Source organism: Orbicella franksi, chromosome 5 (genome assembly GCF_964199315.1).
Source record: "Orbicella franksi chromosome 5, jaOrbFran1.1, whole genome shotgun sequence".
Classification (NCBI taxonomy): domain Eukaryota; kingdom Metazoa; phylum Cnidaria; class Anthozoa; order Scleractinia; family Merulinidae; genus Orbicella; species Orbicella franksi.
The window spans coordinates 7,375,017-7,397,691 of record NC_138149.1 but is presented as its reverse complement, the minus strand read 5'-3'; the positions used below and the strand labels follow the sequence as shown (position 1 = coordinate 7,397,691).

Here is a 22,675-nt window from a genome sequence, read left to right as displayed (position 1 = left end):
CATGCGATTTTCCCCCGAAAGGGCGCGTCACGGGGACAGAAACTTGTGCACAACATGAACAGTAAACGAAGAATCATTAGAAAGGCAAAATATTAAAAAACCCTTTGCCTCGCAAACTGTGTACTGCAAATTTTTTAGCTTGACGAGCAAAGGAGTTGTTAAACCGTAATCTGATATAATCAAATCATCAATCAAATTGTGTCTCATGATCAACTTCTCAAGTGACAAACAGCCCATGATATACGGTAGTTTGTTTCCTCTAGGTAGCTGCAGCAACATTTTTGGGTGCAATATCTGCGCGTGTCAAACAAAACTGAGGACTGAAGTATTCCACTGGACTGCAGAACCATGATTTCGACCCTTCAAATAAGGGAAAGGGTCTTTGCATTCTGTGCATTTTTGCCTCTGGTCACGTCAATAATAGTGTCCACAAACTACGGCGAGTTCGAAGGTCTTGTAGTTCCATACCCGAGTGCTTCAGGTCCGTTCAAGTCTGTCAGCAAATTTCTTGGCGTTCCTTTCGCCGCTCCGCCGGTTGGAGAGCTCAGACTAAAAGCGCCAGAACCGCCACAAGAGTGGAAAACGAACGTCCGCCCGGCGAAGAAGCATGGGAACGTTTGTTGGCAAGATAAACGCTTTGAGTATTTGATAAAGTACTTCGATCCAAATTTCTCGTTCAGCGAGGATTGTTTGTATCTCGATGTCTACTCTCCGAATGTTAGTGCGAGTTTACCTGTGATGGTCTACATTCATGGTGGATCTTACGAGCTCGGAACTGCTGTCTTATTTCCCGGCGACATTTTAGCCCTACACGGGGTGGTGATAGTTGTGATCCAGTATCGTCTCGGTCCCTTTGGCTTCTTGACGACCGGGGATTCCGCGGCCCCTGGGAATTTTGGAATGTTGGATCAAGTGGAGGCTCTGAAGTGGGTCAAAGAGAACATTCAACATTTTGGAGGGGATCCCAGCAAGGTGACCATATTTGGCGAAAGTGCTGGCGCGACAAGTGTAACCCTGCATCTGTTGTCGCCTCTATCTAAGGGTCTCTTTCAACAAGCCATTGCAGAGAGTGGTGTGGATTTGAGCCCCTTTGCAATTCAGCCGGTTTCCTTTGGACTCCGTTTTGCTAAAGAGCTTGCTCAAAACTTGGATTGTACTACAAGCGACCACAGCGCAATGGTTGCCTGTATACGCAGTAAGAAAGGCGAGGAAATACAGAATGCTTCCAACTCGATAACTTATCAGTTCTATGAATATTTGCGCTGGGCGCCAGTGGTAGACAAGAATTTTCTTCTCGATACGCCTCAGAATTTACGAAATAAAGGAGATTTTAAGAAAGTGAAGTTGATGATCAGTTTCAACAGTCAGGAGGGAGGGACAACTCTTGGATTCATGGCGAACTCGTCTTTTGGGATGGCGGAAAGTGTGGACGATGGAGTGAGTCCGTCATTTTTCGAGGAATTTTTAACAAAGCTTGTCCACGCCCGGAACAGCAGGTGAGTGGCAGTGTGCTTTTGGGTAAGCCCTTGCCCCTACTCCCCAAAGTTTTTGGTGGGGATGAGCGGCCTGAATCATGTGATTTTTCCTGACCAAAAATCGATACCCCGTTTTAGACTCCCGGGGTTTTAGACCTCTAAAATTAGTACACGGCTCTAATATGACCACAACTAACCAGAAATGGCTTTTATTTGCATAAACATTTGAGAAGGCTACAAATTTGCACAATATCCAATACCAAGCGAGACTGGAAAAACATGCACTGTTTCAGACCAAAATGGTCAAAATCTCTTTTCTTTAGGGCCGGCGGCACATACCTATTTAGCCCGTATAACGGAGTATTCCCGGGGACCCTTGTGACGTTTTGGGAAGATGATCTTACCAATCATAAATCACGGTTTTAAACAAAATTAAAGTGGCAGGGAGAAGTCGAAATCTAACGGGTGTATGGGGGAGGACAACAGTAAACCTCCAGGAGGAGCTTATGCCTAAAGACTGGTTATTGATCTACCGATACCTGATTGGTCTATCGATCGATCCAGTTTAGGTAGCAGTCAGTCAGTCAGTCAGTCAGTCAGTCAGTCAGTCGGTCAGTCGGTCAGTCAGTCAGTCAGTCAGTCGGTCAGTCAGTCAGTCAGTCAGTCGGTCGGTCGGTCAGTCAGTCAGTCGGTCAGTGAGTCAGTCAGTCAGTCAGTCAGTCAGTCAGTCAGTCGGTCGGTCGGTCGGTCGGTCGGTCAGTCAGTCAGTCAGTCAGTCGGTCAGTCAGTTAGTCAGTCGGTTAGTCGGTCGGTTATGTCAGTCAGTGTGTCGGTCAGTCAATCAGTCAATCAGTCAATCAATAGAAAACCTCCTTCTCTATTCAAGTTCTTCCTGTCCCTTATCCCTAAGAAATCTTTGGCTTGATTGGTTATCAATTAAACCACATGATATGGTACCTACCCCACAAAAACAAAACCTTTCTCGGTGAAGAAGCCGATTTCATTTTCGTTAAACATGACATAACTAACAACAAATTATTTACGTCTCAGAAAAGACAACGCCGACCTTATCGCGGAGGCTTTGCAGTTTATGTACACACCATGGCCTGACAAAAACGACAAATACGCACTGAGAAGCCAACTTGTGGACCTCATCGGTGATTACATTTACTTTGCACCAAGTCACGAGGTTGCTGATATTCATAGCAAAGTCGCTCCCGTGTACATGTACGAGTTTGCACATCGCAGAACGATAGGAAATAAGAACAAGGAGTGGATGGGTGTGGTCCATGCTGATAACGTGCCTTACGACTTTGGACTCCCTTTTTTCCCTGTGATTTCCTTAGGTTTTGATGCAGGCGATAGAAACGTCAGTTTGTTTATCATGAGAATGTACACAAACTTCGCTAAGAACGGCGATCCAACATCCCAGCCAGTCAGCGGTGTTACGTGGGAGAAGTACAACAGCAGTCACAGAGCTTACTTGCGAGTTGACGCTCATCCCAAGATGTCGGCGGTGTTTGCTCCTCGCCGAATGGCTTTCTGGAATGATTACTATCCTAAACTGGCACAAGTAAAGTTTGATACCAAAGTGTCCAGCGGTGCTAGCCATAAAATTACCATGACAATGTTTCTCAAGGTTGCTTTCGTCTTTATGTTTACTCTGTTCCAGTGAGGGAAGTTTCAATGTGTTTTTGAAAAGCCAAAGAGGGATGGAATAATAACTTTACCATGTTTAATTTATCCCGAGTTACTTTTGATTACCATATAACAAGTAAAGTTTGATACCGTAGACGAATTCGAAGTGTCCAGCGGTGCTAGCTTTGACATTACCATGGCAGTATTTCTTAAGGTTGTATTCGGCGTTATTTTTGCGTTGTTCCACTGAAGGAATTTTCAACACGATGCACTTTTTGTAAGGAGAAGCCAAAGAGTGATCAAAATAACTGGATTATATTTGTCCTGTACATGTGATACTATTTATTACTAAAACTAATGTTGTTTTCGACGCAAAATAGCTTAGTTCAATACATAAATAGTTTTTGTAATGAATGATAAACATGCAATAATCCTATTTACAGCATACATTCGTTTTGCTTGAAACAAAAATTTAGGAGGAACGTTTCTCTTTCGAAAGCTTTACACTTTTTCTTATGTTCCGTTGTCACACGGCCGGTACAGGTGGTACGGACGTTGACATTTTTTTCCTGACTCAATGAGAAATAAGTCTTTTTAATTGTGTGGGAGGCGCGATGGTTTCATGCGCTCGTCTCCGGATCGAGCGGTCCAAGTTCGAACCCGGAACCCTAGTCAGGGACATTGTGTTGTGCATTTGTTCAAGACACTTTGCTCTCGCAGTGCCTCTCCCCACACAGGTGTATAAATGGGTACCGGCGAACTTAATCCCTGCAATGGCCTTGCATCTCATCCAGAGGGGAGTAGAAATGGAAACTAATTTCAGTTTGATCGAAGTTTTGTGCAACTGCGATTTTCCTTTGTCAGAACAAATTTGCATGATGTATTTATTTCATCGTTATATCTAAGTATAGGGGTTTTGAATTTTTCTTGAACAATTATCTTGAAGAACGGAGCACAGGCGCGCGCGGCGTAGCTGCGAGAGCGAAATCGAGCTCTTTCTATATGCAGTCGGCAACACGATCGACAAGTGCTATTTCCTGCTCCCTCTTTAGCTAGTTTGAAATTTACCCAGATATAGACTGGAAATTTGTTAAAATATCAGTAATACGCGCACTCAACTCTCCCTCTGACTCCAAATGTTAACGACTTATTTTTTGTGAGAACGTGCGGTAAATGACCGACTCCATGAGGATCTATTTAAATCGCTCCTCATCAAACATAATAGATTGACAGTTTTCTCGCCTTTCCCGCTTTTCGACCAATGGTATTTCACTTCGCTCAGGCGAAGAAGAAATAAAAAAATTACAGAGATCAAGACAGGCTCACTTTCTTGGCGCCTCTTCACCAGAGTCTTTCCCGCCGGATCGCTTTGCTCTTCACAGCTCGCATGCGTGACTCAAAGGTGAGCCTGGTCGCCGGCTATGTTAAACACAGCTGGCATTCGCAGCTTGCTTGGTCTTGTTGAAGTTGAATTTAACTTTTTGAATGTAACCGGCACTTTGATCGGTTTTGTCAATCGGCAGAAACGTAATATTATTTCCAAATTGCAGGTGGATGTTCGCTTTCCACTCGTTTGGAAGTTGTGGCGGTTTCGGTTAATGAAGAAATGGCATAAAATGTGCCGGTAGATACCAGTTACGATTAGATGACAACCAACCATTCCCTTCATGTCTCCACTAGATTTGCGAAGTTAAATGCCTCTTAATTCGGTGGGCCGGTTTATGCTGCAGGGAGCTAGGGACTCTGAGAGCCTTATCTGGGCCATCTTTTCTGTAGACTAGGCATCAAAAATCCCTACCTTATCCCAAACTCACCATTTTTCAGTCCCGGTTGTTCAAAGGCTGGATAACGCTATCCACCGGATAAGTCGTTATCAAGTGGATCAGTGTTTACAAAACAAACCGCGATAGTGATTTATCAGCTGGATATCGTTATCCACCTTTCGAACAACCCGGGCCAGAAACTCCATCACTATCGCAGTCAGTTGCTATTAAAGTTAACCGGTAATTATTTGTGTTTTCATTTAAATTTAAGTGCATTTTTTAAATAATAAATTCACATGAAATTTATGTCATTAAAACTTGCAGAGGCAGGTAGAGTCGTTTTGGCATTCTCACCCACCCCTCCCCGTAAAAATATATGTTCGCCATGACGTCATTGGCTGCGATGTTGTTCGTCACGTGATCGTTAAGCTGGTGGTCTTTTTCGCATGTAACCAAAGAATCCACTTAATAGGCGACGAGATCGGCGACGACAGATATTCTTTGCATTTTCCAGATGTACAGCCCTAAATACTCCAAAGCACAGAGTTGTGCTTATTTCTGCTCAAAAAATGTCCTGGTGGCTCTCAACAGTCTCTATATTGTAAGTACACTTATAAGTCTTTTAATTTTGGGAGACAAAGAAGCGACTTTATACGCGAGGTGTTTTGAACTGGCAAATTGAGTTTTCCAAGGCTTTTGTAAGCTTACGTGACAGTTTAAGGCTGTGGAAATCTCCCAGAGATGTTATCCCAGTACGTTTCAAGATCTGATTAGGGATTTGAGGCAAAAATATTAGGATTTAAGTCATCGTTCGTGCAACAAGTCAAAGGGAAACTTCGTGTACGAAAGGAAATAGCCGTTGATTAACCTGCAGTTCCTTGCAGCAAAAGGCTAGCCGTCTTAAATAAATAAAGACTTATCGATCAGTTAACCAAGCTTTTTGCAAGGTGAATTTCAAGAGTTGTTCTTCGAACGCCCAATGTTTCAGGGCCGTATAATTCATTTTAATCAGTAGATGAGCTTTTTTTTTTTGTAAATTCTAAGATCGAAATAAGAGCAGCTCTCAAGTCCACGTTTCGTGAATAAAAAATTAGTATCCAGACAGGCCAGCTTAATTACTGGTTTATTTTATTTTTATTGCTGAGAAATTAGAAAAAAAACTGTCGTACTTATTTCAGCCAATTTTTATCGACAGTTTTCCCCTTTTCTCTGTTAAAATAAATTATCTTAGATCTAGATTTTACTGCAAATCTGGAACTAGAATAAAAAACGAACGAAGCAAATATTCAACGAAGTGTTTTGTTTACATTAACATCCAGATCTTTTAGTGTAAATGAAGTTAAATATCTTGAACTAGAGAGAAATTTTAAAGATTTTAGATGACTATTGTATTTTTGCATATATGGGGTGTTGATATTCCTGACAAGGGCTAATGGTTGCAGTGTTGGTTTTATTTGGTGTAAAAACATTGTTAAAAGGCTGAATGCAGGGAAACTAATAATGTTCTTCAAACATCCATACCCCTCCCTCAGATGGTTCACTTTTGTTAAAAAAAGGTTACGTCTGTAGAAAGAAAATCGTCATTGAGGTCATATACACTCTTTGTGTAAATGTGCCGCAACAAAAACTTGTTTGACCCAAATTTTGAAATATTCAGCAATCAGTAAGAATAAGGGAGAATTTATACAGTGAAGAATTTTATTTAAAAGCATTTACCCTCATTAGCAAGGGTCTTCCGGGAGGTGGGGGGTGGGGAGGTCGCAAGTTCCCTTGATCCCTTGAAAATTTCACTTTTTCTCCCTATTTCCCTATCAGTCGATTCCATTGTTCCCTAAATTGTTTGTAGAAATATCCCTTGTTCCCTCAAATTAATCCCAAAAATATTCCTTTTTCCCTTGGAATAAATGATCATGTTCCCTTGTTCCCCAAAACCCCTGGGAGACCCTCACTAAGGTCAGCTTAGCAGAGAGGTGGGTTCATTTTACCGAATGAAGTTGAACAATGTTTGGGATTGTATCTTCTTAATATAAGGTGTCTTATCTTCTTAAATATATGGATTAATTCACTGTACTTCAATCGTGGATGTGAAATAGTTGAATTATGTGATTATAATGTGTGTTTCCAAAAACATCCATACCTACCCTGTTTTGAGTCATAATTAGAAATTGAGTAGGGAGGGAGCCAGAGGTCTCCAAAAAAATGTTTCTTTAATTATTATTTTTGTTTTCTCTTTACAGTTCATAGCCTTGGTATTGATATGTGTAGCTGTTTATGCCAAAGTGTCAGCTAAAATTACAAGTTTACCGATCCTCGGCGGAGTGATAGCATGTGGTGTTTTCCTTCTTCTTGTGGCTATAATGGGAGTTGTTGGTGCAATACGACACAGCCAAGTTATTCTGTTCTTTGTATCTTTTGCATAGCAATAATTTTATGTTTTACCTTAATGGTCATTGTTAGATGACAGAAGGGTAATCACATAAGACTCGACATGTTCATGTACCTCTTACATTACAGTATCAGAACTTTATGTTGGTGTTTGCATGTATATACGTGCTGTTCCATAAAATATCCATATCCCTCCCACAGAGGGTTTTTGGTTTGAAACTCTCATCCTAGTGTGCAAAAAAAGTCCTGTCTGGTAGCCTTGGGCACAAGGATTTTCCAGTTGGGCTAGTGGTTTCTGTCTCTCAGATGGGTAAGTGAGATTGCAAGGCTTGGGAAAATTTTTGAGGGAATTCAAATAATTATTACAGAAGTACTGTGGGAAACAAACTTTTTGGGGATTAGTGAGACTGCTTTGAGATTAGTGCTGCATCATAAAAATTATGGAGCTGGCCTGAAAGCCAAAACTGAAACGTTTTTTCCTTGCACAGTGCCATTGCTCTGGGAATTCCAGTTTTGGCTTGTGCTTTTCTTTAAAAACTTGAAACCCTTCTCTCCTTACAATTTCCAGTAACCCTCCTTGGGGTAGGTATGGTTTTTATCCAAAACCACACATTGCCATTATCAAAAATGATATTTTTAATCCTTAACTCTTCCATCAGTATATGATCATTATGGCACTTCTCTTTATTATTCAAATGTCAGTCTCAATTGGTGCGATAGCAGTTTCTCATGAGCAGCAGTCTAAACTAATGGAGGCTGGATGGAGTAGGATGTCAGATAAGATGAAAAATGAAATTCAAGAGATTAAAGATTGTTGTGGATTTAAAAATAGGACTTTAACACCAAATGATCCTAAAATGGGGCACCCAAATTGCGATGAGGTAAGTACAAGAAACCATTTAGTGTCATCTTGCAGTTTCAGTCAGAAACAGTGTATGGTTTTGCATTCCAGTCTTGAATTGGGTGTGTTTTTTTAGAAGAAGCTACTTTTTCAACATTATCAATAAGACCATCAACATAAGCCTTTCATAAACTATGTTTATGGCAACTGTGTAGGTGCCACAACAGTCATACAAATGTAGATAGGGTATCGAATTTTTGGTCAGGTCATAAATACAGAGTAGGGTAGGGAAAATTACAGATTTTAGTCATAAACAGGGTAAGGGTTTTGGAAAGCGGGCTACATATCCCCACTCAATTTTTCTGGGAGAAAGCCCCTCCCCTGGCATCATGGTAAATAATTTCAAGACTTTGTCAGCCAGTGAACTACTTAAGGATCTTTTCTGCTAACCAAAGTAGAATATCCGGCTTAACAAAACAAATCAAGATTTACAAGAAGCATCATGAAAAAGGGAAGGCCTTGAAACTTTTGTAAAACTATGTGAGACATGTAACCCCCTTTCCTCATGTCTGGCTCTCCTGAGTGTCAGATTCTTCTTCACGGGTGCCAACCATGATGACACAGAAATACAGTAATACTGCAATGTGCAGTTTCAGAAAATATCCATACTCACCCCAAGTAAGGTTAACAAAAATTGTGAGGGGGTGGGGTACATCAAAAGCCAAAATTTGTAGGGTCATGTTTTCTGAAGGCATCCACGGTTGAGTGTCAAACAATACCCACAATCGACACTACATCAACATCTGAATCAACACTACACTTGATCAACCTCTCCATCGACAGTTGGTCAACAGTCAACTAATTTTTGCTGATAGGCTATCAAGTGTCAATCATTACATGAGAGTCGGTCGAGACTCTGCCAACTATTGACTGACTGTCAATCAAGTTCTCGATTGAGTGTCAATCTATTGTCAACCAAGTGTTGATGATTCAAGATGTTGACTGAGTGTTTATCGAGGGTTGATCTAGCTTGTCAATCAACACTTGACTGTGGATCCCTTTAGTACACATGATCCAATTTGTAAAGGAGAGTATCAATTGAAAATGGGAATTTCCAGTAGGGGTTGGGAGGATCGGGTTTAAACTAAAAAACCCTTTTATGGGAGAGGTTTGGATATTAATATATTTCTGGAGGAAAAAAATTAAAAAAAAAATGATCTCAAGCACCAGTAATCTGATCTCTTGCATAAAATTTCTTTTAGTTGAAGTGCTGTACTAATCAAAGCCCTCAATGTCTAACCTGTGAAACATGCTACAATAAGCTAGAAGATGTTGTGAACCATCTGCTGAAAGTAGCTGGAGGTGTTGGTCTGTTCTTCAGTTTCACTTTGGTATGTATGTGCACTTATACCATGTTAATTTTATCGTGACAGTGAATGACCATTTTTGTTATTTTATATTGTTATTGCTCCACTTCGCTTGTCTATCATCTGTTTTCAAGTTCAAATTTGAACAGCAAATTAAAAAGTTAATGGGCTAATTCCTATAACTACCAGTGATATAAATATGTACTTGATCAAGAAAGCACCACTGACAGCACTTGCTAGATTTTCCAGTGTTTTCATGCAGTGTTTCTCCCAGGGTCTAGATCATTAAAAACTTGTGAAAGGTGGATTGATCAACATGACATGAGTGTGGGAGAAAGAAAAAAATCTGAATCCCTGACAGGAATCGAACCCATTACCAAACATCATGTTGATCAATTTACCTTTCACATTCCATCACCAAGCTTAAAATTCACCATCTTTGTTCACTTATCACCATTAAAAACTTGCCAAAAATCGTGTTTGAATAAATGATAACCTGACTTTATTTTCAGGGAAATGTTCTACATGAAGTAGTACTTTGTTTGTAGTTATAACAGAAATGCACAATGCATTAATTTTAGTAGACCATGAGGTAAAAGTCAAAGGGCTTCAATGTTTATAAAGAAAGTGGTTTTGTTGTGAATTTAGTTAGATAGTAAATTAAGGTAGGCAAGGCTAGGTAGCACTGGAAGTAAAAGATATTTCTAGCAAATATTGTAGCTTCAGGCATCGTAACAATGTCAGAATGTTGCAAAAGATACACAGATTACGAGGACTTCACTCAAAGTACTGATTTCAAACACCAAAGACTAAGTATGATTCCAATGTGATTTATTCGTATTAATCGTGATTTGATGTCCAAAACCGTCAAACTAAAAATTTACAATCAAAAAACCTAGTCTAAGTGACACTAAAGACTAAAACTAAAATAACCATTACATAACATGAATACATATTAAAATACCCAAGTGCGAGGAAATCTAATAATACAACAATTGACCAAGAAATGCAACGAAAAGGACAAGGAAGTAAATACACGCTTACCGATTGTCCCCTCTCTGACGCCTGAATACATAAGTCACAAGATAAACGCAGTGACCTTCGCAATAAGCTCTCTTGTCTAAAACAACTATCGCAAAAGAACAGCGTGTGAGGTCTGACATATGATATTGTTACTAATACGTAACAAAGACTGATACTTAACTGAGAATAATACTTAACTCGACAACAATTACAAATGTACCAGTAATAAACTATGTAAGTTCCTGGACACATACTGAGGTAGCATTTGCTAGATGATAATACCAAGTTGTATCTTGGAAAATTCATATGAGGAACTTTAGATTTTAGAATTTTGAATTCTGATAATTTACAATATGTCTCTAATCAGTGAAGATCATGCTCTAGAAACTGTATTGACACCTAAATAAAGGTTCTTAATTCCTGACTCTATCTTAAGTTAAATCAAACATCTTTACTCCTCAAATCTGTCTAACTTTCCTGTCTTATTTCTATCTCTCGCAGCTCTTTGGTGTGTACATGGCTTGTCGCTACAGGAATCAGAAGGACCCTCGTGCTAATCCTGGTGCTTTCCTATAGATCTTTGGGTGTTGGGCTTAATGACCTAATGTGCCTCTTTCTTTAATTCTACATTTATTCTTTTTATGTATTAATTGCTTTAAATATATGTAAAATACAGATCGGTTTATGGCTATAATGGAACTGCATGTAAAATATACACCAAACCAGATAGGTAGAAGGGATTACAGTATTCAATATTGAAATTAGATTGTTCGAGAAAAAGTACATTTTTTAATAAAAAATTGACAATTTTTTAATGAAAATCTGATTCCAGTTGTTCAAAAGCTGATAAGCAGCAACTGGTCAGTGATGTATCAATGCTTTTTAAAACATATTTCTCTTCAATGTTTAACAGTGTTCACATTGTTCAGAATTAAATGCTGAAGAAAAAAAAATTGAGATTGATTGTGCAGTTACAGAAAATATCCAACCACACTCCCCCCACGGAAGGGATTGGAATTTCTTGGGGGGGGGGGGGGGGTTCTGTAAGATCAAAAAAATTAAAGACATGTATGAAGCTTAATTGGAATTTCCAGAGAGGCGGGGCAGTGGGGGTGCAGTCTAAGACAAAATCAGTTCTGTGTGGGAGGTATGGATATATCCTGGATCTACCATTACTAATAGACCAATTTCGATATATTAAAATTCAGCCTAAAACAATAGACCTCAGTACAAGGCTCTGAGGAATAACTACAGAGTTTGTGGGGTTTATTCTCCAGAGTCTTGTGCTGAGGTCTATTGTGTTAGGCTGAATATTAATATGTCGAAACTGGTCTATTGGGTGAGAGTGAATTTGAAGTTGGAACTTATCCTGAAGTACAGATTTGAACAGCTGGATTCTGAGTTACTGAATGTATATATAGGAAGAAACCCTTTAATTAAGGAACAATTAGCTAGACAGCATGAGCACTTAGTTTTAATCGTCATGCCCTGCACTGTAACTTATTGGTAGTAATAAGCTCTTCAGCTTAGTGATATATTTTTCATATCAGTTTCTTCTAATACTGTGATATATATATAAACAAAAATCGGTCAAAGAAGATTTTGTTGCAAATTATCTTCAGGTTCGAGTAATCTGGGTTCAAGAAATCTGTGATTCTGCCCTGAAGCCTAGCTATTTCAGTGTGTTGAAGTGCCAGTAATTAGCTTGGCTGCGAAGCCTAGGAAAATAAAACAAAAGAAATCATATCAAAGTTGTTTGAGGAAATGATGAACAATTTCTTTTGTTTTACTCCCCTAAAGGCCAAGGCCAAATTGATATTAGGATGTGTTAAGTTTGGCATATTGTTTTGTTTAGTTTTTTTTTGAAAATGGGAAAATATGTCAATAGAGGGAAAAATGTTGTGATACCTTTATGGCTGATGTACTCTATATATGAATTTTGTACAACTCTATCCATCTAAAAACAGTTATATAATCAAGTTTAGACAGAAGCTTATAACCCTTTTTAGGGTTATGTGTGTATGCTCCAGGTTAAGAACATTGAAGATCACTTAACGTGAGATTACACGCATGCATAAACAGCTTTTGAACATTTTTATTAGTGATTTTTGTGGCATACAAAATACATGTAGTGTTATCACAGGATCAATTATTTATTTTACGATAACTGCAGAAATTCTTGTGCACTCATTGGTTAATTTTTATTGTCAATAAGCGGACAGACACATGAATTTATAATTTATGTGATGCGTCAACGAGAGAGAGCAGACAATTTGACAATTAAGTAAAAGTAGTCTGCGGATCCACTCGGCTATCGCCTCGTGGATCCACAGCTACTTTGACAATGTTATGACGAAATTCATGATCAATAACGGGACAGACCCATGAAAACTGACGTCAATTTGTTAATTACACAGTTAGTCCAGGGCATATAGGAACAGGAAAACAGGCAATTTCAACTGAGGAACCATGCTGAAATACTGTTTTCCCTTAAATTTTGCTCAAGTTGTATCTAACTGTACTCTTTCTTTACTTGTTAAATCAATGATCTTAGCCACACTATATTTGAAATTCTTTTCAAAAGTAATAGTTGATGAGCTGTATAAGCATCACTGTCTGCGGAGGATTGGTTGATTGTTAATTTATTGCATTTCAGTGAACTAGAAGTAATTTAGAATTCTTTAAAAAACGCTAACAGTAACTATTGCGAAAAAAATCAACCGAGTTTTATACCTTGCAGCATTTTGCAAGATTAGACCTAATTGCTAAGGGAGAACATAGCCTTTTAACATATTTTTATGTACATTAAGAAGCCTTCTTTGGATAAATTGCATATGACTGTGTGTGAGTTCCAAGTTAGCTTTGAAATTAAAATAATATGAAACGTACCTGGTGTTTTTTCACCTAATTACTGTGGTGGGGATTGATAGAAGCTCGTTCACGAGTTTAGCCTCGTTTCACAAAGGCGTGCTGCCTTTTCATAAGAGCGTCTCGCGACGTGTCACACAACGCCAATCTCACTTAACGTAAGCGCCTTTGAGTAGTATTGCGTGACGGCAGCAATAAAATAGAACGGGGGTGGTTTGGGATGTACTTTTTACCGGATGGGCGTGGGTATTGAACTCCAACCTCACCAAAAACCCCCAAAAGAGAAAGAACCACCCTCACCCATAAGAAACTTGGAACTACAAATTATTTACCAGGCAATCAGTCAATCGGTCAGTGAATCAATCAATCAATCAATCAATCAGTCGCCTCATAAAACAAGTTCTGGGACCTACAACTTCGTCATTTTATAGCTTATCCTAAATGTATTTCATTTAATTTCAGCTCTTGGGTCTGTGTTTGACGAAACGTGTGCGGAACAGACAACAGAAACTCTATTTTGACTGAGGCAGGTGACGTTCCGAGCTTCGGGCTGTTCTGACAACCACCGAGAAGAATCTTTTAACAGGAATAGAATCTTTTTAGCTAGTATTTAAGTAGTAAGATTATTGCTGAAAGCAACTAGGCGTGGAATAAAGTTCGCATATTTCGTAGAGTACAAGGAATGACTGGGATTTCAGTAAAAGCGTACAAAGAGATTCATCTTAGTTTACTCTAGCCTCCTCCAGTCGTTCAGTTAGTTGGGGCGCAGCGCGAAGAATGAAGCACAAAAAGAATTAGATGGAAGCGCGGCGCACCATGTACCAAGCCTCTCTCTTCTTTTTTCGCTTCGCTGTTGTTTTCGCGCGCTGCGTCCTAACTAACTGAACACAATGCTGAACACATGGAAGAGGCTAAGTCTACCCTTCAGTTGACAGGGGATCGTTCGCGCATATTTTCAAGGGTCAGTTAAGTTCCCGGGGTTAAGTTGCACATTATCGATGAACCTAAGAGTCTGCGAGGGAGCGATCCAAAAAAAGGAGAAGGGTTTCTTTTCCTTCTTAAAACTGAGAAGAGAGAACGTTTGGGTTTGGTTAAGCTTCAAATCATTTATTACCATTGGAGTTCAAGTCACAGATAGAGTACACCCTCAGTACATATACATGTAAGATTTGTACATTGCGAATGGGGTAGTTAGGACATTTAGAGGTAAATAGATGATTGAAGCGTTGAAACTGCTACAGAAAAGAGAATTCCAAACTAGGTCGTTGAAGTGTATTTTAATATGGGGTAGATAGATTTAATATACCGTATTTATAGACGTAAAAATGAGCTTTTCAAAGACTAGATATTTATTTAGCATAACGATAACGTTATACTTCATGATATGGACATCCGTCGTATGTCCAAAAAGACAGCCACTCGTTGATATACTTTTGTGAAAAGTTCATGTAGTTAATATAAATATCAATAAAGTAAACTATATGACAAGATGTTGTACGTCGTCCTCCTGACATCAATTTAGTGGCAAATTTGTCTTTGTGATTACGCACGCAAAGCGCGAGGGGGCAGGAAAGCCAAACGAAGAATAGAGAGTGGTACACACCCCCTGCTCTATACCCCATCAAGGTTCCCGTATTTTGCAACACTAAGGAACATTGCGTGGCATACGAACAACCCAAAATTTCAGCCTTGGGTATATTCATTTCGCTAATTTCAACCTCGATATTCTTATAAAGAAGATTACTCATGAAACAAAAAGAGTGTAATGCATTTTAAAAAAGTTGTGGTAGACCGTTCACAGCCCACTTTTTTCTCGTAATTTTTATTTGATCGTTGAACGCGCAGGTAGAATCGCGAGAAAACTGGACGGGAGGGTTGTACATAAGTCACGTAATGTCCCTCAGTGTTGCGTGACGAACCTCGAAGTTCTCGAAGGTGTTTATTTTTATCCCTATCGGGGCGTTTATTAAACAAATGAAAATTACTGAGAATAGTCAAAAACTGTATTAGGGTTTAATGAGTTACTAGGCGGTTTAGCGTCTAGAAATTTCGTGTGATATTCATACTCTGACTAGTAGCGTGGTCGCAGTCGGAAATTCCGAAGATCCGAGCACTTCCGATTCCAAAAAAGGCAGTGACAAGTCCGTGGGGAATTCACAAATACAGTGGGAGAAGCTCAGCACAGATCTCGCTCAAAATGGTAACGTTTTATTTCTCTTCAGATTTAGATATTTAACGATCTGTTCACAGTGTCACACATTTATGACCATCTTTCTTTTGCAGACGACTTTATCGGAAGATCAAATATCTGGTAAGCTTAATGAGTTCTCAAATTGCCCGGTAACTTAAAAGCCGCTTCATGATCAAGTTCAGCTTATATTTTCGTATCTCTGTGACTGTTGTTTCCTCGTATGTTAATATTGCCTTCTCTTTCGTCTTATGAACTCATCACTTCTTTTATTCTCTAGAACACAAGGAAGCTTTTATGCTCTTCGACCGCAGAGGCGATGGAAAAATTGATTCATCGCAACTGGGTGAGGTGCTGCGATCTCTTGGACACAATCCTACACAGGCTGAAGTCAAAAAGGCTTTGAACGAAGTCGATCCCAGTGGTACGTAACCTTGAAATTTGTATCTTTAACTCATAGCAGGCCAAATTATGTTTAAGGTGTGTTACAAAGAGCGAATTCAAGCAATTTTAAAGTCATTTCGTATGCGGAAAGTTGAAGCTTATAGTTCACAGGTAAATTGTTGGCTTTTAAATTTTAGAAGCTCGACAATTTCTGACCATTTCTACACGTAAATGTTACGTCTAGAAATTTTTTGTTGTTCATTTTGTGGAAAACTAACCGCAGTTTTGCTTCCTAACGCGTACGTAATGTTTTCGCTTTCCTTCGCATGTAGTTTTCATAACAAACACGCTTTGCAAATAAATGCAAACTTTCGTGGCCGAGCAATCTTCGTGGTAAACAGCGGAAAAGGATCTTTGATTGTATAATATTAGGTTCTAAAGCTTACTAGTAAGCTTATTTTATTGTCTAGAAGTTATAATTCTGTGATGTATTTTGTAATAAGCTTAATACTTGATTATACCACAACGGGCAAGCTTCTCGGTGGAAAGGTAAACAAATCATCTGAAATTATGCATAGGAGTTTACATCAAGAGGAAATGTGTTCAGTGATAACAACTGGGTTATTTGTGTGTTCTGAATGACAATCTGTTTTGTTATGTCCTGTATTTACTGTGTAAAGAAATATATTTTCTAACAATAGAACCACTGAAGCAAAAAACAATGGCTTGGTTTCAATGCTTTGACATGGGTCATTGGAAGCTAGCAGTACTCGAGACGGCAGGTATATTTTGCAGGGTGCAGGGTGCAGGTTGCAGGTTGAAATGTAATTATAACTGGAAAACCGCTGGCACTTGAAAGAACGTACAGTTGGTAGAATTACCGTGACTGTTACATGACGCTGTTTACAGTCGCTCAGAAAGGTGGCTTCCACTGAAGTGCCAAACCGGCCGAAGCGATGGGAGGAGAGTATATTTCAATGATTTTAAGCCTGCAATGAATTATTGTTTTTCAAGAGACATCTGAAATATCATCTGAAATATCTGCTGAATTTGGTTTCTTCCCTGTGAGTACCAAAATGAAAGCACACTGAGCTTGCGCTAGTATATTCCGTCGGTTAAAATCTTATATTATTTCATTTCTTTATTTACTTGCTTCGTTTGTGATGGCAATCTTCTGTTGTTGAGGGAAGACTCGAGCCAAATCTGGAATCGATGGAGACATCTGTGGAGCGGCCATCCAGATGGCTTTGAAGAGATTTCACCAGTCTCTGCGTGTCGATCGATAAGTACTTATAGCGGATCGATCGTGTTTTCGATGGACATGAGAACATCGCTCGAACCAAGTGCAATCACAAACATGTTGGGAAGCGTACGAAGTCTCTGGTTTCCATACACGGCGTAACAAGTTAGAAGATTGCCAAAGAAGGCCTAAATATTAATAACAGCGTGTTTTCACCACGTGAAAGAGGCGAACTACTTTATGTAAGAACCCCCGACGAGTATATCGGTTATTAATTATTTTTAGTGCCAGCGGTTTTTCAGTTATAATTAAATTTCAACCTGCAACCTGCAACCTGCACCCTGCAAAATATACCCACCGTGCTTGAGAACCAAAGAGACCTTTTCACTTAGTCGTAATTAAGAAATGCAAATGAGCTTTTCTAATATGTCGTTAAAAAGTACAATAATTTCGTTGTTAATTCTAATTTGTGGCCACAAAAAATTATTTGTAAAAATAATTGATCAAGAGGAAACTGCAAAATTTCTCTAAATTTATAGACATGATCAACTTGCATATTATTTAATAATAATTAATAATAAATATTGGGATGTTGTTTGAATACTCATAAATCCAAAGTAATGATAAATTGTGACCTTCCATCTACCTTTTTATATCAAACTCCTCGTTTACACGTTACAAGATAGCTACCCTGGTCCCAGAGGTTTTTCTTGAGTTTTCTTCTTTTTGTGAAGCGGCGAACATGAGTCGCAAAGTGGCGAGAAAGAAAAACCTCTGGTTATCTTGGACTTGAATCTCACTTTCATGCAGATGCCTGCTGTCAAACGCGTCAAATTGATAATTACAAAAGGGACCAATGGTAACTTAGCAATCACGTGCTTATCAGCCGCTAATGGTTTCCACTCGGGTGGTGGAGAGTGGTATCACTTGACCTACTTGGCCGGAGTCAACGTGCGTGTTTACAAGAATTAATGTTTTCATCCGCAACGATCGTGAAGGTTCTGTCTTGTTAAACATTACTACGGAGCATGTTTCTCCACTTACTCGTTTTGTAAGAAGGACTCAGGACTTTCGAATAGAAAGCCATAAGCTTCTTGTCTTCGCTGCTCAAACTGGCCACTGAAATGCCACGGTTTCGCAGTTCACGAATATGAGAGTCCACAAGAGACTTAGAGGACACACAACCAAAATTGTGGCATGATGAGGGTATGAATAACCTGACAGGTACAGGTATTTGCAGACATCAGGGAGCAACTGAAATATAATTGATTTTCCATGTCTGGTTGGCAGGATGGCGAACAACACATCCTTGCGATTTATGACTGTGAGCAAGGCTTTCTTTTGATGTTCGGTGAGACTTTCAATCTCTGGAAAATGCTCCTCGAGTACTGAAGTCAAAATTTCTTCGAAGACACTGTCAGAAACAATCCATGTCGAACACAGGTGAATCTTGAACGTGTATAAACTGAGAACTGAAGTATTTTGCAAACAAATTCCTTCCCTGGTAGGCAGGCAAAATTTACCTCAAGAAGTGCAGTGACAGATATCCCCTCCATCCCCTCCATCCCCTCGGTATTACTAATCAAACGAACCAATCATATTGATTTGCGTGTTTGTAAAAATACCAGCCAATCCAAGCCCGAGGGTCAGATCCTGACACTGGCGTCTGCATGAAAGTGAGATTCAAGCTTCGCGACTCGTGTTTTCACCGCTTTGCGGCTCTCTCGCAGCTCTCTCATGCAGAGAAAAATCAAGAAAAACCTCTGGGACAAGGGTACAAGATAGCTACCTTTGTCACAGATGACCTTCACCTGTTAAGTCCATCTGTAATCCAGAAACCTCATTTGGTTGCTGGTTAGCATGACAATGTGGTTGAGTTCACCTGTGATGCTGGCTAGTTATGAACTTTAGTGAGTGGTTTTAGTTTTCAAAAACTGATTGAGACTGACCTGCTGAGTTCAAATTGATGCAGTACAAAATGGGTTTGTTACTTCTAACAAGAATTTCCCTGTCTAAGAAGTACAATGAACATACAGTGGTAACGAAGGCCCATCTGAAAATTTTGAGCAATCAGTGTGCATGCTCATTTTTTCAAAACTGTGATATATTTTTCGTAATATTTTTGATAGCCTAGCATCTTGGTATCTCTAATTTGTTTTGCTCTTTTGTATCATACACTGCACTGCAAAAATATTTACTTTTAAATCTCCCTCTTTAGGTTCTAAGCGCATCTCTTTTGAAGAGTTTTTGCCTATATTCCTGTCCTTCGGTCAAAGAAAACCCACCCTAAGTTCCAATGAGGGTTTTGTGGATGGCCTACGAGTCTTTGACAGAGATGGTAGTGGCCAGATATCTGCTGCTGAGTTGCGTCATGTGCTAACAGGATTAGGTTGGATTCCTTTTTTTCCTTTCTCAATGCAGTCTATGTTCTAAATATTCACTCTGATCTTGCCTTACGTATACACCATAATTATTGTGGATGTGTTGGGGGAAATAAGATTTTCAAGGATACTACAAAACTGTGTCGCCCAGTGTGCAAATCATCAATCTCATCAATGTGGAAATAAGAGACAGACCATTTTTTTTTTTTTTTGACGGGGTGGGGTATGGGGATTGGGCAATTTCCTAGGGCATTAAATTTTTTTGTCACCTTTTGGTTGTGCATGATTTTTTTGGTGGGCAATAGCTTGTGCAGGAGTTATTGAAGTCAAGCACAGGACCTGACTAGTAGAAAGCACTTGAAATGCTCAATTTTTTTTAGCACTTTTTGCTGTGTAGGATTCTTTTTTTGAAATTGTTTACCCCCCTCTACTCAAAATAGTAATGGTCCGTCTGTAACTTAATATTTAATTTCCTCATAGCCTGCAATATAATACAGTGCATCTTTAATAGCACTTTGTAATGTTGTTGTTGGGTTTTGTCCACTTAAAAAGCGTAAATAGAAGAATTTGTTGCAATGACTGCTCACTGCCTATCCTAATCTAGACAATACAATATTCATTTGGTAATGTATTGACTGTGTCTGGCCAAATAGCCCATACCAGCCGAAGTTTATCCTGGGTATGTAGCATTAAGCAACTAGGTCAGTATTTCTATCCCTTCTGTATGTGATGCCAGTCCATTGCAGGGTTACCACCAGCATTAAATTTGTTGCATAGGTACCCATTTATAGTCTAAGGTGGCAAGAGTACAAGGCAATGACCCCAGCCAGTGCTCGAACCTGGACCACTTAATCCAGATTCTAGCCTGCTAGGACACCTCCATGACACCTCCTCATATGCGTGGAAGATGGGGCTCCAGCTTTAGACCAGGCCAGTAAGGTCACATTGCTAGAAATGAGCAGTCTCATTAGCAACATTGTTTCCTCGGTAATATTGATAATAAGCTCGTGAAATTCACTGAGAGCTGGCATTAACAGCATTTTATTTTCTTAAGGAGAAAAAATGACTGAAGAGGAAGTTGACTTGCTCCTTAGTGGTTTGGAGGATAATCAAGGACAAATAAACTATGAAGGTAAATATTGATTTCTTTTACGCTGCAGTACAATGTACATGTACATGATAATACATAAATCACATAGTTAATGGAGGGAAATGGTTAGGAAACCCGGCAAAGTTCTTTGTTGTATGTTTTTGTTTCCTATTTTGGGGGCTGACCCTACACAAAACCTGGCAGAATACAAAAGGTGGTTATGTGTGCTCAGACAACAAATCAATAGAAGCATTGTGATTATGTAATTCATGCATAAGCGATGAACATAAAACAAAAGATGTGCAGGGTCAAGGACATCCTAGCCTGTTTGTTTGCTTCTTTGATGTTTACCGGCCTTCCTAACCATTTCCCTCTATTAACTATGCACATACCTGGTAAGGGTACATCACCCTTTTTTAGTGGTATCCTGCATAGCCGATAGTTGTCTTACATGATGGGAAAGTAAAGGGTAATGAGGTCCTAACAATGAGCAACAAACCCAAAAGAAAAAGTAGGAAGACCAAGGAGGATGGGAATGAATTTCATTCCATTCACCATTTTCTCTCTTGTGTCTCCAATTCTCATTTCTTTTGGGATCATGCTCCGGGGCAGATCTGGGGGGGTCCATGGGGGTCAGTCAATCCCTGGCCTCTAAATTGAAACAAAAATGAGACATTAGAACACCCTGACTTGGCCTCAGCATGCCGGAAATCCCATTTCCAAGGACCTCAGTTTTAAAAATTTTACAGGGGAGGATGCCCTTAGACCCCCCTTAGTGGGACTGCCTTTGGCGGTCTGTATCTTGAGTTCACCCCCTTTTCTAAAATTCTGCATGCACCCTAGATGTTCCACAAACCACTAATTCTGCAGGTTTACAGTCTTAAATTCTAGGAACTACATGGATATCTTAGATTTCTGCTCTCGCCTTGCTTTTTGAATGTTCATGTCTAGATCTGTTAAAAGATTGAGAGAAGCTGAAGATATAAAATTTTACCTAATTATTGATGTTTATAACTACATGTAAATCTGCCTACTTTTTAATTTTTTAGTTTTGTTGTTGTTGATTACTAGTATTATTATTATTTTTTGACAGAATTTGTCAAGATGGTTATGACTGGGTAACTTTCACTTTTCCAGATTAATTTACCTGTGGTTCAATGATGCTGTATGAATAAAACTGATTGTAACACTTACTACAGATTAGTTATCGTCATCAAAATGATTATCAAACAAGAGCCTTAATAATATAACTGGGATTTACAAAGTATTGTTCATAATTTTTCTATACATTTGGCAGTTTTGTAATTTTGGAAGGTCAGTAGATACTTTTGCAGAAGAAAAAATAAAATTGGACAGCTTATTGAAAACTCATTGACTCCATCTCATAATAAAATATATTATAGGTATTTTAGTGTTGTGTTGCATTAGTTAAGAAGTATTGAAGAGCCAAGCCCTTGCATTATACTCTCATAAAATTTGAGAATACTGGGGAATTTTTTGAATAACTGGATTTGTACATGAGTTGATAGTATATTTATACTTTTGGCACTTGACCACTTTAATACTTTGATACAGCGTGCAAAACATTAAATATGGTTAAAATATACTATGTTTTTATCTTCTGATAAAACAAAGTGCATGCAGGATCCATACATTATTATTACGATATTAGGAGCTGGAAATAATGGCTATACTCGATTTTTGCCCCTCAAGCGCAGGCTCCTTTCCCGAATAGCACCTAAATGATGCCCAATTCCCTCTATGAGGTGTTTCTACAGGGAATCCAAACTTTGTGGTTGTATTCATCATCTTAGACTGCAGGGTTAGAATACCAATATGGCCTATTGGCCATTGTCAGACTTCTGTCTGCCTACAGTCATCAGGGAGTTTACACTTGCACTCATAAACTTTAGCTTTGTCCGCAAACCAATAATAGCTAACCCCTTTAAAACGACTCCCAAAAGAGGCGATAAGAAAGGCTGCTAAATTTAAAAGTAACGACGGTCGTAACTTTCGAGATTAAAAAATTGTT

At 39.1% G+C, this 22,675-nt stretch overlaps 4 protein-coding genes across 5 annotated transcripts in view; all 4 read left to right on the top strand.

Moving 5' to 3' along the window:
- LOC145488634 (neuroligin-4, X-linked-like) overlaps positions 1-22,675 on the top strand; it is a 198,055-nt gene that overhangs the window by 95,783 nt on the left and 79,597 nt on the right. The window lies entirely within an intron of this gene.
- Positions 270-3,919, top strand: LOC145487178 (neuroligin-4, X-linked-like). The gene is made up of 2 exons (XM_081465905.1): positions 270-1,496; positions 2,526-3,919. Exons 1-2 carry the CDS (start codon positions 349-351, stop codon positions 3,148-3,150), a joined length of 1,773 nt encoding a protein of 590 aa, XP_081322031.1. The 5' UTR covers positions 270-348; the 3' UTR covers positions 3,151-3,919.
- Positions 5,263-14,848, top strand: LOC145488663 (tetraspanin-31-like). 2 transcript variants are annotated; one of them, XM_081467585.1, is made up of 5 exons: positions 5,263-5,477; positions 7,114-7,281; positions 7,921-8,142; positions 9,365-9,493; positions 13,823-14,848. In XM_081467585.1, exons 1-5 carry the CDS (start codon positions 5,391-5,393, stop codon positions 13,883-13,885), a joined length of 669 nt encoding a protein of 222 aa, XP_081323711.1. In that variant the 5' UTR covers positions 5,263-5,390; the 3' UTR covers positions 13,886-14,848. The 2 variants fall into 2 exon arrangements, with proteins under 2 accessions (XP_081323711.1, XP_081323710.1); XM_081467584.1 differs by lacking the exon at positions 13,823-14,848 and adding an exon at positions 10,994-13,393 and having other exon boundaries at positions 5,268-5,477.
- On the top strand, positions 15,483-22,010 carry LOC145488671 (myosin-2 essential light chain-like). The gene is made up of 6 exons (XM_081467593.1): positions 15,483-15,560; positions 15,644-15,671; positions 15,829-15,972; positions 19,391-19,561; positions 20,608-20,685; positions 21,737-22,010. The coding sequence occupies exons 1-6, from the start codon at positions 15,558-15,560 to the stop codon at positions 21,763-21,765; spliced, it is 453 nt and encodes a 150-aa protein (XP_081323719.1). The 5' UTR covers positions 15,483-15,557; the 3' UTR covers positions 21,766-22,010.